This window comes from Paramisgurnus dabryanus, chromosome 11 (genome assembly GCF_030506205.2).
Source record: "Paramisgurnus dabryanus chromosome 11, PD_genome_1.1, whole genome shotgun sequence".
NCBI classification, from domain to species: Eukaryota; Metazoa; Chordata; class Actinopteri; order Cypriniformes; family Cobitidae; genus Paramisgurnus; species Paramisgurnus dabryanus.
In genome coordinates, this window is record NC_133347.1 from 32205445 (window position 1) to 32223569 (window position 18125).

Consider the following 18125-nt stretch of genomic DNA (forward strand, 5'->3'; position numbering starts at 1 on the left):
GTTCTTTCTTAAAAATAAAATAACTAATTATTATTGTTTTTATTATTATACAATTCTGAATAATTATTTGATAATGTTTAATTAAAATTGTGCAACATTCAATATGAATTTAATTCTACATTAATTAGTAAATATGTATTCAATCAAATTTGATCTGTTTGCTCATTTAAATTCTTGTTGATGACCTATTAATGTAAGTTGATAAAAATATTAATTTAAATTTAATTTTACGGCTGCACTGCCCGTCCAAAAAGTAACACACTACAGGACAGCTTGTAGCTTTAGCTTTTGATTACTGCACGCATTTACCATGACAGCGCTTCTGCAATATCACAACATTTATTCCCGTCCAAAGTTGCATTCATATTTCGCAAAGATATTGTGGAACAGCTGCACAAAGTCTTCTCAAATGTCTCTTGCTCCCTGAACCACTCATTCACAATTTGAGACCAATTTATCCTAGATTTGTCATCTTGGAATATGTCCGTGCCATCAGGGAAGAAAAAAAAATCCATGCAGTATATTCAGATAGTCAGCTGACCTCATTCTTTGGGCACATGACGTTGCTGAACCTAGACCTGACCAACTGCAACAGCTTCGTGGCGAGGTTACTGTACATACTGTAAGGGCCAAGGTGGCACTGGGAAACTCAGATGGACGGCTGAGTTTTTGTCAGAATAGACACAAACTTTTTTATATAATAATAATAATCTATTTAATAATAATCGCTGAAATACGCATCATTCAGAAATAAATAATTATTTAAATAAAAAGTTTATCATTTGCATGTGTTTCAAAGCCTTGCAAATGTTAACATTCAAGCATCTTACAAAATTTGAAAAAGTAAAAGTGAGATGTTTTCTCTGCGCACAGACGCACACAAATCCTCAAATAGACGCAAACAGTTCAGAAAGAAATCAAATGTGTGTCCGTATTTGGATCCGTGCTTATTCGGTCTTAAAGTGTCAGAAGCCTCAAGAAATCTGCGTATGTTTGTGTCATTATGTTAATCAAACATCAAAAGACAAAAGGAAAATCACTTCTGCTTTAAAAATATAATATTTAAATTATATAATGAAGAATACATTGTCATTATTCATTTGATTCTATTTCTGTACCTAAATGCAGCTGTTATACTTTATTTGTAACTTTGTTCTTTTGTTTAGAATTTCTTGATTTTTTCTTATTTTATTTATCTTTATCTCTTTTCCCTTTCAGCTGATCTGAAAATTATTCGATCCATGACTTAAAAAACGTAATGAAATCCGTGTAATCATTACTATATTGTAAAATGAGATAATTTGAGAGGTCCACCCTATTTCACAGAGATCCACTCAGTTTTAAATGTCTGGCCCCGCCACTTTACCTATTTGCAGCAGGTGGTGACTTTTTGGACGGACAATGTATTTTTTATATATGCTCTTAACACATGTTTATTGATTAGGCTTGCTTAGTTTTTTTGTCCAAATACTTAATTAAATTCGTATTTTTTGCGCTGGATATTCAAATACTGATATTTATTATTTCTTTTAAATGGATGTGGTGAAAATAGCCTTTTATACACAGATTTGTAGTTGTTTAAATTAAACATAAACTATAATGATGAATGTAAAGTTAAACGGTCCCTAATATTATAAAACTGTAATTAAATATGTCATATGAACATAATTATTGCCATATTGCCGTCAATTAGAATGGATTATGCTGTAAGTATTTAAATGAAAAACTGTTTATCTGTAGCAAGATTATAGTTTTACCCTGCTATTAAAACGACGTCACGTCGAGCATCAGACAGCGGGCACGCGCACAATCACGCCCAGCAGACGGTCAGATGTGACGTTATACAGATATTGACTGTAGCTGCAGTGTTTGAAACACAAGAGTAATGTAATGTCATCAGTGGAGTTCATGAAGAAAGATTGTTTTGCGTCGGGGACTTTATCTTCAGCCTCTCTGAAAGGCACTTTAAATAAAATCCACAGAAGGAGACAGAAGGAGATCTCAGGAGATCAAACACTGGAGACACAAACAGACTGCGAGCTCTGCAGGTAACACATTTATTAATAATACTATGCTACTGACAAAATATTCATATTACTTCATATTTTATAACATTTGTTTATTCAATTATAAGCCATATTAATAAGGATGCAGAGCATAATTTTTTTACTAACCTTTATTTTAAACTTTTAGGTTAAAAATTTGTTTAGAAATGTTAGAAAAATCAGGCCACACTTGTGTGGATTCCTAACATCTTATTCAGGTGTTTATGTCTTTACGTTTTGCAACCTGAAAATTTAATACAGTATATGCATAAAGTCAATTTCACACAGATAAACTATATAATTATTTTAAGTAAAGTTTTATTCCATTCATTTGTTAATTGTGTGCTTTGTGTCATCTTTAAAAAAAGCCATTTTCTTTGATAGTAATTTCTGAGTTTTTTTGTGATGCAGATGATTTTAGAGGAGATTCATTTTTTTAACTAGCGAATGACAAACAGGTGAATCCCAAAGACCTTTATTCATAATGACCTAAAATATTTTCACCAAATACACCAGACAAATGTACCTCAGATACAGCTTGTTTGACTGGTGTAAATAGTTGATTTTCAGCAGCTGTACCTGACCTTGTCATCTCTTTTCACAGACTCTCAGTACTCAGCTGTTGCAGTCGCAGTCGTACCGTTCTCAGGATTCTCATCGCTTGTGTAATCTCTTTCTTGGCTTTGCTTTGTGCTGTGACCATGGACTTTAACTCATCTTTGGCTCAGTGGCAGTCCACTAAGGCAGCACTGAAAGAGTTAACCTCCTGCAGGACTAATGTCACCCTCAGACTCGTGATGGAGCTCCAAACATTAAGAAACCTCAGTTTGTCGAGAGAGAATTCAATTTATGATAACAAACAAGAGAGTTTGCTGAGCTCTGGGTCCACCGTAATGCTCACGGTTAATCGCTGTTGTAGCGATACAAACGTGGACGGTTTGGGTCAACCCTGCGGTGTTGACTTACTCCAGTTTTGTGAGCATCTTCAGTCAGATTTTTCAGGGTTTCTCAATGTCACATGGATAGATGAGCTCATGGATGTTAATGGTACTGATGCCTTTACCCTTGCAATTGAGAAGATATTAACTTCATGGGGTGTCAAAGAAATACACCTTGGTTTTCTTAAACACAATCCAGATTGGACAGATGTTCTTGCTCTGAAATTGCTTTTGGTAATCCAGGAGCTGAACTATCGGTTAATAACAGGTGAAAAAGATATCCAGGAGAAAATGTGGCATGCAGCAATGCTCATGTCAGTCATAAAAGAGATGTCAGAAAACCTTCAGCACTGCTGGAGGGAAAACACTGATATAGAGCTAAACCTGACCAATACAAAAGATATTTTCTATTCTCCTGTGGTGTTCTCCTCCATTGGATCTGTAGAAGTCACGCAGGCCTTGGAGAACACGCTGAGATGTTTTCACGCCTGGGCCGGACGGGCTCTGAAACTCAAATCCAGAGATATCTCCTCGAACATCAGTCTGCAGATCTGCTTGCTTGCCATCGCCTGTCTAATTTATCCCATAGTTCTCCTGTCTTTCAAGCAAATGACCGAGTGGATTCAGGATTACGCTCGCAGCCTCAAGGAGAAGACGGATGACCTGAAGAGAGAAAGACGTGTCGCAGAAGATCTCCTTCATCAGATGTTACCCAAATCTGTGGCCAAGCAGCTCCGCCAAAACAAGCACGTAGAGGCTGAGAGTTATGAAAAGGTAAGCAAATGAGATGACAAGGGTGACTAAATAAAAAAGTGTTATGAACGTATTTCTGTATGCATATAGCCAAAAGAGCAGAAGTCTTGTTTTGATTCAGGAGCGGACGGACATTCCCTTTAACAAATCAATATCTCAGATCTAAAAAGACAGACACGTTCATTAGGGATGTTGGTGAGATGGCAGCGTCAGGAAAACACACGCGCTTCAATTCTGTTTGTTCTTTTTGTTGTAGTAATTGCCTGTAATTATGCTTTTCCATATTCATCAGGAGATAAAACAGCTCATGAGGGAGTGAGGTAAATATCACATGTGTGTGTATGAGGGCAATTTGAGCACCTGAAGCTCATCTCCTCAAATTTAAAGCACTTAAGCCAAATGGAGTTTTGTAGAAACTAGACATATCACACTGTCTCTGTAACAGCACAGTCTTTCACACATGCTAATCTAATATGAGCTAAATAATATCTGTTTTGAGGAGGATGTTTATGAGCATAACTGATGTATTAGTCGTGCTGTTCAAGATAAACAGGATGCTTAAACCTCATCCCGGCCCTAAGTAATAAACAGGCATGCATGATTATACTTCAAATGTTGTTTTCTAATCGAGCAGTAAAAAAAAATCAATGACTTGTATTGAAGAATAGAGGCAAGCTACGGTAGTGGTCAAAAGTGATGTTGCCTCAGGTTAGATTAAACCATTACAATGTGATGTGGATGACAAAACACTTTTTATTAGACAAGATCATTTGGCAAAAAGGTAAACCACAGTGTATTAAAGAGTCTGCATTTAATCTGAATGTACAAAAAGATCATATAATAAAAGCTCACAGGTAATAAAGCATTCATTATCTGATATTAATATTTGTTGATCCTCTTTTGTTGTAATATTTTGTGGTTATTTTGTTGAGCTATGTCTTTATAAACTTTGCCAAGCCTTCTTAAATTCTTCTGAAAGCTTCAGTTTATACTCCACACACCAATGCAACATACGTAAAAAATATGGATCTCTAATAAAATATTTGAATATTGTTCAGAATTGGACATCACTTTTGCCACTATATACACTGTCAGAAATGAAGGTACAGGTAACTAAACCTAATATAATGTTGTAGTGTACCTTATTAAGGATCTATTGTGTACCTTCCCGCTCAAACTGATTTTGCCAAGTGAGAGATGTCCTCAGGGCAACATATTGTGTTGACCCAAGGACAAAATTTTTCTAAATTAAACCTAAACCCACCCCAAACCCCAACTCTAACCATAACCAAACCCCAAAATCAGAGGGACATAATAAGTGAAAAACAATGGTCTGTTTGTAAGCTTAAACTTAAAACAAACTGTAAACTTATTTCTGAAATCTTATTGGTTGATTGAAATGTTGTCCCAGGTTTAACATAAGGACGTCAACCACTTGGCAAAATCAGGAGAGCCGTACCTTCCCATATGCCAGAAAAAAAATCTCTGGCCAAAATATGTTTTAAATATATGTCTTAATACATTTTGTAGAAAGCTTAATTAAATATTTAATTCTGAATTTGAAAATATATTTACTTTTAACCCTCACATATTAGCATAATTTCATACAGGAAAAATAGATTTTCTTGGCAGAAATATTAACATTTGTATAAAATGTATATAGTATAAGTATAAAATTTATAAGTATGTATAAAATGTAAAATTATACACTCTAGAAAGGATGTGTTCATTTTAACACATTGTATTGCATGATCCTATTTTAACACATTATCATCATTTCGTGTTGATTTTGTGTTCAAATAAATAAAAGGGACAGCACAAGATCAAAGTGTCTTGTTCCAAAAATAACACAGAGATGTGTTAAGTTAAAGGCAGAGTGCAGAATGTTTGAAAGCCAGTGTTGATATTTGAAATCACTTAAACAATCACGCCCCTACCCCAATAGAATCTGGACCTTTCTTTTGATAGACCCGCCCCACACATACGCAACCCAGACAACGATATCGGTTATTAGACAAGCACCTTACTGCTGATTGGCTACAAGTGTGTTTTGGTAGTCGGCTCGACTCCATTTTACGAAGCGTTTTTCAGAAATTGTGCTCTCCGCCTTTAAAGGGACAGTAAGCAGGACCCATCTAGTGGTGAAATTGTTGTTTTCATTTAAATAAATAGTGCTCTCTAGCGCCTCGCTTTTCCAAATGCGTGTTGCAACTACAGTAGCCGTTATGTACTCACTGATCTCTGTTTCAGCTGGTTCTCGTGTTCTGAACGAAAACGTGTTATGGAAACACGTTGTGGTCACTGATCTATATAAATGACTGGATTAAGCATAGAACGCTTAACATAACAGCGTGAGGTGAAGCCAGCGCAGAGTTCGAGTGGCCATCTTGGCAGAGGGTGTCATTGACTTACATTCAAAATCATGATCTAAATTCACTCGCTTTACAGCGTATCAGTCACACAAGGTTAATTTTTAGGATATGTGTACATAAATGAATTGTTAATTCTGGTGTTATTTGCAATGTTTATGTTTAATCAGGTAGGATAAGGGATTTATAAAACCCATTAAGGTGAGTGTGTCTGCTGCATTCTGTTAATGACACGGGTATAAATAAAGTTTTTTGACAGTAAGCTACACGATCAGCAATATTTCTCTAAATAAGTTTAGGTAACTTGTAAAGATAAAATAATTACAAAACCAGCAAATTATTGCATGCACATACAGTACAAAACATGATTATTTATTTAGATTTCAGAATGAGCACGTTTGTCATTAATACTAAACATCCTGCGGTCTGTCTGCTGATCTGATACTGTAATAAAGATGAATGTATAATAACTTACTGTTTAAAAAGCATAATGTACAACTTTCAGTAAATAACTATTAGGACTGAAACGATTAATCGTGTGTCCCATTAAAAATGCCTGTCTGAATTCGATTCTGCATCGCAAGGCTGCAATTCTTTGTTTCATGCACAGCTTGTGTGTGTACTATGGTGTTTTGGTCAGTAGGAAGTCCTTCTCAATCTAAAATCACTCTAAAAAAGCAACACTCGTTAAACAAAATCATTCAAAATATTCTTTATTATCATGAAAATACCTGAAACAATCCGAAGAACAGCGATATAAATATTCCTGTGGACATTTCCTGGAATAGCGTTTGTAATGCTACCAGCTGCTACCCCCTGGCTCTGGGATGTGCCGGGAATTCAACCTAATTTATTAAAATTCATTCATTGAAAAAACGCGCATTTGCACCATTAAATTGTTACAGCCCTAATAACTATGTACATGCTTAGAACGTTTACGTTGTAATAATGTACAGGGAGACTAGTAAAGTGATGTTTTATCATTAAAATCTGATAACATCCATTGATTTAATAAAATGTTTGGGTATACTAATATGGCGGCACGGTGGTTTCACAATTGTGACGTCATGCGCAATCCAATCATTTATATAGATCAGTGGTTGCGGTAGGCTATTTGTTTTTTTGTCCCTCTCTGCTATTATAGTTTTCCAATATGGCGAAACGACATGGAAGCCTCATCGGACTTACCCGTTTATTGTAAATAAAGAGAAAAAGATTCTAAGCTTACAAAGAAAAGTCAGATCATCGCCAGAGGTCATTTAACACATTAAATGTGTTTCCCTTAACTAGACATATCCTTAACTAGTTATGCAGTTGTTTGCCAGTAACATACTGTAAATTGTTATTTATGTTACTGGCAACAGTTTGTTCAAAGATAAATGAACATTAAACGTTATAAAATAACAGCTTCATGCAACCTTTTTCTGTTTTTTTTTTAATCAGAGTTTGATTCTCAGAATTCTTTGCATGAGGTTGTAATTTTAGTTTTATTCTGTAAAAATAAAAACTTGTTAATGTTTAATGTTCATTTAACTTTGAACAAACTGTTGACAGTAAATAACATAAATGTAAAATCTACAGTAAGTTACTGGCACAGGGCTGACAGTAATACTGTAATGTCTACAGAAATTTTGAACAGTGTGGAAATATATATTTAATTTGAATCTTTTCAAACCTTTTATTTTTACAGGTTTGTAACATACAAACATTTTCTTCCAATGCGATTTGAATATAAATGCTTTAAAATATATTTCAAAATATACGAAAATGGCCAAAAAATATATGAGTGAAAAATACATTTTTGTAAGCATATTAAAAAAATATATTTAAGTACAAATATTTTATTACATTTGAAAATATATTTTTGCTGTATAGGTTTAACTAATACAAAATTGTTTCTTAAGTACACTATAGCTACATAATAATATTGTACCCCAAAAGATATACAAAGTTTTAATGTGTTGTATACCCATAATAGTACAAAAATGATAATTTGATGGTTCTAGTCTAGCGACAGAAAAGGTACAGTTTTGTAAATTTTTTTGGACCTTTTTTCTTACAGTGTTTATGCCTAAATAAAAATGAGGTAAAACTCCCAACCACTTTGCAATGCCTAACACCATCACAGACCTTTTACATTATCTTCAGTAGATATGTAGGTATTAGGATCAGGTCTGAACTGTACAGCTGGTGTCTATCAGTGCACTGTAATATAATGTCATCCAATGAGTCCATTGTAGGCATTTAGGTGTTTTTATTAGTTAATAATATGTTCTCAGATGCACTTTATGCCCATATTATGTTCCAGGTGACTATTTTCTTCTCTGATATAGTGGGGTTTACAGCTATATCAGCCTCCTGCACTCCATTACAAGTTGTTGGGATGCTTAATAACCTCTATATGTGTTTTGACACACGTATTGACTCCTATGATGTCTACAAGGTATGCACAAACTCTTACAATCACATACAGCAGCCATGAACGGTCATCCAGAATACACACACACACAGAATCTTCTCACTGTAATGACTTTACTGTAACACAATTTATACAAATAATATTAATAAAGAATCATCACTGAATACAATTTAAACTATAAATAAAATCATGAAAGAGAAACATAACAGCACAACTTACCATAATGTTTGGGGAGTGGGTTATTTTTTTCAGTTTTTTGTACATTTCACAAGTGTTACATGAAAGTGTGTTACTAAAACAGGTGGAGACTATAGGAGATGCATACATGGTGGTCAGTGGACTGCCAGAGAGAAATGGAGATAAGCATGCAGATGAGATCGCTAAAATGTCACTGGATCTGGTGGCTGCTGTCAGACAGGTGCCAATACCACACATGCCTAATAAACGCCTTCAGCTCCGTGCCGGCATACACACAGGTCTACTGCTTTACAGTCATTCATAAAACATATCACTTAATGTCAACACGAAATCAGATTTCTCCTGTTTAATTTTTTTATACATTTTTTATTATTTTACACCATTCATTCTTTTGAGGTCTGGATCATGTAAGCAATAAGGTACGAGAGGCTGTGCTCTATCCTGAATAAGTAACAGCTGAAGGGCCGGAGTCAATGCAACCCCTTCAGCCGTTATTTATTCACGATACAGCACTTGCCTCAAGTACCTTATTGCTTTTATAAACGGTTACCACACAATATTAAAATAAAAAAAAAAATTTGTGCAACTTTCATGAAGTTAAATCAATAAAAAGCATTTCTTCCGCTGGAAAAAATAGTCCCTGACCATGAACAAAAATGTGTTCCAATGTGTAATATGCATGAAAGCTCAAATAAAAACAACAAACTGATATGTGTGGTTGCTAAGGGTGTTGCTAAGTGTGCAGTGATAAACAGAACCATTGGGTGCAGCGGTCATAGCAGTGTTTTATCGTGAATAAAGCACACCTATTGACCAATCAGAATCAAGGATTGGAACTAACCATTTTATAAAGCTTAATAAATAAGACATGTTTCATGTTGACATTAAAGAATGCTGAGTATAAATTGATATTAGTAAATATGTGTTTATGTATAATGATTTACAGTCTTATCTCATGTATGTTTTGCACTCAAGGCCCTTGTGTTGCTGGTATTGTTGGTTATAAGATGCCCCGCTACTGTCTGTTTGGAGATACAGTCAACACCGCCTCTCGGATGGAGTCCACAAGCCTGCGTACGTTTGTCTATGTAGACGTCCACCTTTTTCTCTTACAATGGCATTTTTTATTGTCCTCTCCTCTTTCATCTTGTCATGAATATTTTTAGTCCCTACATCACTATAGAAATCTAATGTGGTTTAGTTTAAATTTTAGCTCTGTTTCCTAAACTATCTGAACTGACTACAAAGATAAACCATACATAGCACATACAGAAAACATACGTGGTTATTATAATAAAACATAACAAAGTCTTTATAAATCCTCTTGAGGTTTATATTAATGCTGAACGATACATCAGCTGATATTTTTTTAAATATCACTGTGTTTGTTTAAAAAATCTTGTGTTCCTTAAAGCCAGTCAGATATAAAGCCAGCATCTGATGGAGAGTAAAACAATCAAATCATCAAGAGGTCTTTACCGTGATATTATACACAACAACACACTGATATGCAGTAAGGTTTTATTGACAGTGAGATACAGGCAGACATGCAGCTGTCCACGCCATGGTCTGTCCACATTCAACTGCCCACGGTCAACTTAATATGATTTATGTGGACTTTTGGTGTATGTTTGGTTTATTAAAGTAAATAAAATCATTTTGCTCAACAAGTGAACACTTTAATCTTTTCTTTAACTTGGTTTTTAGCACAGAAGATTCATGCAAGCTCTGCTACATATCTGGCGCTCATGAAGGACAATGCTTATGAACTACAGTTAAGGGGTGAGATTGAAGTTAAGGTGAGAATCTCATGTCTTTATAATCTTGTAAATGCTTTAATAAAAACTAAAGGGGTTTAAATCATGACTTCTTGATATTTTTCAAATGGTTTATTTGAGTCATTTTGGCTGGCTTCTGTAAGTATGTGAGATCACATTGACATTAAAACAGCATAAATGTATGTGCATGATGTGATTTTCAGGGGAAAGGTAAAATGAACACATACTGGTTGGTGGGTCACAAAAACTACAGCGTTCAGAATGACAGTTTGGTTTGCCACTGGAACCCAAATATCTCGAGAAAGAAAAAGCCTGCGGTATGCAGCGGTGTATCCATGGAGAACGTAAGTGTTCAAAAACTTATTTCATGCAATTTTAAAACAGGTGCATCTTCAAATGACAAAAAGGGCTGAAATTTTATTCCCAAACCTTCTGCAGTGTTGAATCGTGTAAGAAAACATGTGGTTATTAATCTAAGAGGACATTAATACAGAGTAATGTTTCTCGTTCTTCAGTCCAGCACCACAGTACAGAGTACAGGTGACAGTATAACAGCAGTCTCTCGATCTGAGGTCCTGCCTAAACCAGAGGGGTCAGAGGTCAAACTGCATGTGTCTGCGCAGGTGGAGAAGTCCGCAGGTGGCTTCGGGACGCTGGATGAAATGGTGGGGGCACTGCACGTAGAGCAGGGAGAAGATGAAAGCCCATCAGATCAACACAATGACAGAAGATCCCTGATTCCTGGCTCAGTGACTGACAGTTAATCACATGTGGATTTTCAATGAGGTGATGTGTGGGAGGCTCAAAGGACATTTGTGCTTATTACAATATACAGGAACGTTTTATGGAAAAGCGTCCTCTAGATTGTTTGTCTTATGTGTCAGATTAGACGCATTTAGGTTTCTGCATTTGTAAAAACAGAAATGGTATAATAAACATTGATGGTTTTAAATATATTTTGCAGCATCTAACCTCATCCCTATCCTTAACCCAACAATAAACAATAGTATAAAAGTATTACAAACAACTTGTGAACTGAAGCCATACGATCAGTTTTCATGAAGAACTTTGTGAACACAACGCACACAGTGAGGTCTTATTTAAACATAAACTGGAACACTAGACGCAATCGGTCATGACAGCCAATAGCGTTTCACGTTTCAAGCTGACAAAATGATGATGCATCACTTCTTCTGGTGGTAGTTTACACACCAGATCTGAGATTTGACACTTAAAATATTTGTACTTTTTGATGAAATCTTTTTGTATGCAGTGTTTTACGATATTTGCTCAAAATGCTTAAATAGTGTAATATAAATATTAATCCTGGAGAGTTCAATTAAAAATCTTATCCCAGTACATGTCATCATTACAAAAGTATACCCCAGTATATCATTTCATGCCCCCATATATTTCACCTGCTGCCAGTAGGGGCGCTTATTTAGTAAACGCATCTGTGGGTCATATTTGAGAGACTGGACAAACAACCTAAACAATCGTATGGGTTATTCTTGCTGCACCTCAATTTGCTCATTTGTTCATATTTTAGCAACATCTTATATTTTAAAAGCAGGATCAAATGAAGTAGTAAATGGTTTGATGAAAGATGAAGATACTGTCAGATATGTTGATGTGTGTTTATCTTATAGTGTAATATTTTGTTTTAATTCATTCATTCTTTACGTTTTGTCTATTTTAGGACTGTATTTACACTTTTATAAGAATATATTGTTTTTATTTGTTTGTAACATTGCTGGCTTTCTGTTGAGTTTTTATTACTTTTCCAAGTCACATAGAATAAAAAACTGTAAGCATGTTTGATATCAGTTCTTTAATCTTAAAATAAACTTCCTGGATAAAAAATTATGTTTAATGTGTCTTTCTTGTGTGTTTGGTTTATGGTAAAGCGTTTTCAGTTGTGTTGTTTTATGTTCATGGTTTTAGTAGTCTTTTGTGTCCTAATTGTCTCCAGGTGTTCCTTGTATCCGTGTATAAATACCACTGTGTTTGCCATTGTTATCATTCCTAATAGTGTGTATTTGTGTTTTTGCCTCACCACGGATTTCTGCTTCCTTTCTGGATTTATTTAATTAAATCTATTTCATTGCTTAAAAACAACATTATTTTGTGTATTTGGTATAATACAATGTGTTTGCGTGGTTTATGGTTATAAAACACATTATTTTCCACATATCCTACATTTTTGTAGCTCCAGATTTCATTCCCTTCCGGAAATGTGACGCTCTTAACATGTTTGAAAGATTTGGCCACAATGCAATCCTAACAGGATTTAAAGGGATACATCACCAAAAAATGAAAATCCTGTCATCATTTACGCCCTCTCATGTTAGTACAAACCTGCATAAATTTCTTTGTTCTGATGAACATGAAGATATTTTGAGGAATGTTTGAAACCAAAACATTTGTGGATCCCATTCACTTCCATAGTAAGAAAATAGAATACTATGGAAGTAAATAGGGGTCCATGGACTGTTTGGTTACAAACATTTCTCAAAATATCTTCCTAAAAAATTATGTCAGACTTTTCATTTTTTGGTGAACTATCCCTTTAATTTACAGGCTGTGAGTCCAAGCGGGAGGAATTATGATATTATCGGTCTTGTCTACATCACCAATCCCATGGAGTAAACTGTTGCCTACAATCCTTGTGCTTGTTGTAGTCCGAAAAGAGATTTACGTTGGAGACGATAACTCATGTCATCATTTACTTTGGGGTATGTCGCCTTTGCATATTGTTAACATACCAATACACTGTCAGAAATAAAGGTACAAAACTGTACCTTTTCTGTCACTGGGGCTGTACCCTAAGTTTCCGTTTGGTACCTTTACAGAAATACAAAACAGAAAACAATTTTGGGTAGATTACCGTACCTTTAGGACCTACATTGTTAGAAAAAAGTACGGTAACGCTTTAGATTACAGCCCGGAAAGTACTACGTAAGTATAGCGAATTTACAGCGTATGTTTCTGTAATTATAGTTTACTTATGAAGTACGTACGTGTAATTATAAGGGAACAATTAATAATTTTTTCGGAACAAAGGGGTGCCACTTTAATTTACAGCCCGCAGATGTTGTATTTACTCTGTAACTATGTGAAACAAGGGGGTAACAAGTGCCACTTTAATTTACAGCCCGCAGATGTTGTATTTACTCTGTAACTATGTGAAACAAGGGGGTAACAAGTGCCACTTTAATTTACAGCCCGCAGATTCTGTACTTACTCTGTAACTACGTGAAACAAGGGGGTAAATAATTTTGACTTAGACTGTAACAACACAAAACAGTAACTACAAAAGTACTTTACTGCATATATTATTTGTATTTTTCCTGGTTGTTACCCCTTTATTCCCCAAATATTATAAATTGTTCCCTTATAATTACACGTACGTACTTCATAAGTAAACTATAATTACAGAAACATACGCTGTAAATTTGCTGTACTTACCCAGTACTTTCCGGGCTGTAATCTAAAGCGTTACCAAAAGTACAATTGTGAATCGGACAATTGGGACTCTTTAAGTTTAATCTGCTTTAGGTCCATCTCAAGCTTTTTCATAGACTGCACATTACAATGTTAATAAAAACAAATAAATATCATTTTAACACTGGATATCAGGTGTATAGAGACACAGGAACAGCTGAAATAAAACTCAAAGCTGTTGAGGTGATTTACTCTTATGACAGATCATCTCCATTAACACAAGTGCCAGATAATGAGAGAGAAAGTGAGGGCACGTGATGAATGAGGAGAGCAAAGAACAAAAGCACACAGAGCCACGTGTGTGTGTGTGTGTGTGTGTGTGTCTGTGTGTGCGTGTGTGTTTCATTTCAATAGAGGTTTGGGGGTAATTACACACACGCAACAATATGACAAATGTATGTATGCGTTTTGTGATTTAAACCTGTTGCTACTGTGTGTGTAGTTTAATTTCAGTGATGAGATGAGAGTAACATGACTTCAGATTAATATAAACCTATAAATACAATTTCTCTCATAAAACTAAGAGAAACAAAGAAAATTTTATCACGATGTACCCAATAATATTTTAGGTTTACAGAAACATGTACAGTTTTTATCACATTATGTTTTTCCTAATATCAAAGATTCAACATCGTTATTATGTTTAAAAGTCTGACCACAAGGAGGAGACATTGTACCACATCTCCAATAAACGCTCAAAAACTATCACCTCTGATACCTGCACATAGACGAGAACAATCACACAACAACAACAACAACACATCACTGTTATATCTCAATGATAAAAAATACTAAACATTTTGCTTTGAAAGAAAATACAAATTTCTCCAAGTGATGTTTTTGAGTCTGTTTTCATATACAGGCTATAGACTACATGCTGCTGATAACAAAGAGAAAAAAATTAAATAGGCCTACTACAATTAAAGTCATATTATTTTCATTTTTTTTATGAATCACAAGTGCAACCATTTAAACGCATGATATCATTATATTTAAAACATTGTTTTACATTGACACTACCGTGTAACTGGAAGAAAAACAATGTGTGATTTCAGTACAACTTGTCCAATTAAAACTCTTCCTCATGCACATAAAATCAGATTCTTTAAGAATAAATAAACATTTATATAATGAAGAAGATGCTGTCAGACTGATCAGAGATCAGCTGTGTGTCACCTGAACCAGAACAATCCAGTCAAAGCTGAACCTGGAAAATAATGCAAATGTCTGGACAGGTGCGTTCCTCAAGCAATCAGTTCAGGTCTAATTCTGGACACTGCTTTACGTAATATCACTTTAATCTAGACAGCACTTCAAGATTCATGTTTTTGTATGAGCAGGATTGATGCAAGTGTAAATGTTATTATTTAAAACAGCTCGACGGATGCAGGTAAACTTAGGTGATCCATGGTCAAACATACAGATCATTTTGTGTTAATTTAAAAGTAACACAAAATGTGTTGTTTCAATAATAACACAGAGATGTGTGGATTCTGGGACAATGCGTGTAGTGTGTTGTCCTTAAACTAACACTGTTGTGTTGTTTTTAACATCCGAGTGCAGGTGATGCAAAATATTACAATTACACATTTAATTTACAAGTATTTTAAGCTCTTTACTGAGAATTAGATTTGATTAAATGAATATTCAGACCGACACCGTCAAATTTAAAGGCAACACACACCGAAATCTGATTCACCGTATTTAAAACAAAGACACTTCTGAAATGTATTTTGGATAGACAAATAAAATAATGGGGATCAAAAAGAGCTCCCAGCTCTTGTTTATCTGCGTCAGAGACATTAACATCACAGCTTCACAGTTAACCTGCTTCACATTACAGTGAATGAGAGATCTGGGAGTGAAGCTGACAGGCGTCTCCTCTCTCATGTCACCCTCACTCACTTGTCTGGAGGTGTGGAAGCTGGCAAAATCATTATTGGAAATGACTCCTCTTACATTCCAGGAGATAATGGGACCGTCACGGGGGCAGACGTACGCCACCACCAACACCGGCACCGCCGCTTCATGACCACTTTAGACATCCTGTGTTCTCCTCATACCAATGATCATGTAATACTCAACAGATATGCATGCATCATATTCTCAATCCATAGATTACCATGATGTCTACTCAATTCATTTTTAATTGTATATCACAATTGTTCAACTGATCGTGTGTCATCTTTTCAGTTTGTGTATCTAAGATGCATGACTTTTTTTCTACTCTTGCTAATTTATGATTTAACATGTTGTTATTATTCATTTATTTATCAAAAGATAAGGCAAACATCAGAAAAAGTCTTGCTTGAGCTTTCTCTTAACCTGTAAGTATTAAACCCGTAATCTGTCTTGCACATTTCATGCAGTGGAGATGAATGGTAGGTGTGCTTTGGAGAGGTGTGCTATTACTTTTCTATATGATCTGACTTATAACTTTCACCTGGTGAATATGATGAAACATAGATAAAAATCTCAATGACCAAAAGCTCTTAGAAACTTGAAGTTTTTGACTTAAACTTGCAGAAAATGAAAACACAAAGAAAGCAAAAACATAGAAAACATTTGTATTGTACTGTACATGACACAGTCAAGCATACCAATGCTGTCTGGTTACCGATCTGAGGACTAAAAGTTAAGCCACATTCAGACAAATGCAATAAACCAGATAACCTTTATCTAGTACCTACCCAAATAATGCTTCATGGCAATAAAACACTTAATAAATAGCAGTTCATATTTCCTGGTGTACCCTAAGCCCACTTGGGAAATGATTTTAAATTAGACCTATGAGACATTCATCACACATCAGTCGATAAGTCACAGCCTCACAACCGTCACGCTTCTCTGCTTACATGAAAATGAAAGACATCACTCGGACCTTCAGTACATGAGCACAGCAATGCTAAAATGCATCTTTGAAAATCATCTGATATCTTAAATAATTATCAGTAAGAATATTTAATATATTCACATTAATTTCATCACGGTACACAGAGTAAACACTCAAGCAGAAGGTAAATCTCATCTAAATAGGCTATAGCGTAATATTGTGTGTTTTATATTAATGACTCTCGCAGGTATCTGGAGGGGGTCGTGGCTGCATTCCACCCCAAAAAAGGCAGTGGTGTGGGTCGGATGAAACCAGTGCCTGCCGCCGCATGAGCTGACAACACAAAAAACAGATTTGCAGATGACTGCTGTATAACTTCTGTTCATGTTAATGCGGCGCTGCAGCTCTGAATGGCACAGCTAGGGCTTCTGGACCTTTGGCTGGATTACCAAGATCATACATTCACAAAACAACAATGAAACTGGGATTGATTAGTGTGACCCTTCCATCCAATCTCTTTATTAATAAAAGGATTAATTATAAGATCATGTTTTAATGTAGCTGCTGGTTATTGGCTTGGCAAAAGAGTCAAGACTTTAATGTGAGGCATGGAATAAAGAAAAACAAAGACCATCAGAAGTGATTTTTGAAATGGCACCTATAGCTTTTATGCTGGTCATTTTTCGTCTGCTCTTTCTTTTTGCTTCAGCCTGAACAGGAGTCCAGGAGTCATTTGTATCTGTCAGTTTAATGAAGCTGAATGAGCTATGAAGAGTTGCCTGTTGGGATAGTTTAAGATCTGGAAGGGCCGTTATAATAAAAGCTGTATCAGGTCTTCCTATTATGTCTACCCTCAGTCAAGAGGTTGACAAGTGTGAGACAGTAGGAAAAAGATGACACATTTGATCTTTCCATCTTTCTTCTCTTTGCTCTTTTACTTTAGAAAAATGAATAAGCTCTTAGTTTTATAAACTGTGCCACATTGAAATAGAGGATGCTGGTTTTACTTCAGGACACCAAAGTCAACACAAATGTCCTTAAAACACTCACATTTATTATTTATAACACTCACAGAGCAGTTATGTTTTGATGGTAGAGCGCTGTGTAAACAACACAAAGTTCAATCCCAGTGAACACACATAAAAACTGATAAAAATGTAAAGCTTGACTGGACTATAAGTCACTTTGAATAAAAATGTCTGTTGAATGCATGGATGCTGCATCTGCTCAATAAACTGCAAAACAAATATGCATTGGATCAATAGAAAAAATCTATAGTAACAAATGC

General features: G+C 35.2%; 1 protein-coding gene across 1 annotated transcript; it reads left to right on the plus strand.

Annotated features, from left to right (window-relative positions):
• The first annotated feature begins 3079 nt into the window (after positions 1-3079).
• Positions 3080-11370, plus strand: LOC135729946 (uncharacterized). The gene is made up of 7 exons (XM_065247850.1): positions 3080-3757; positions 8414-8548; positions 8826-9000; positions 9698-9796; positions 10430-10521; positions 10704-10844; positions 11016-11370. Exons 1-7 carry the CDS (start codon positions 3080-3082, stop codon positions 11262-11264), a joined length of 1569 nt encoding a protein of 522 aa, XP_065103922.1. The 3' UTR covers positions 11265-11370.
• The last annotated feature ends 6755 nt before the right edge of the window (positions 11371-18125 follow it).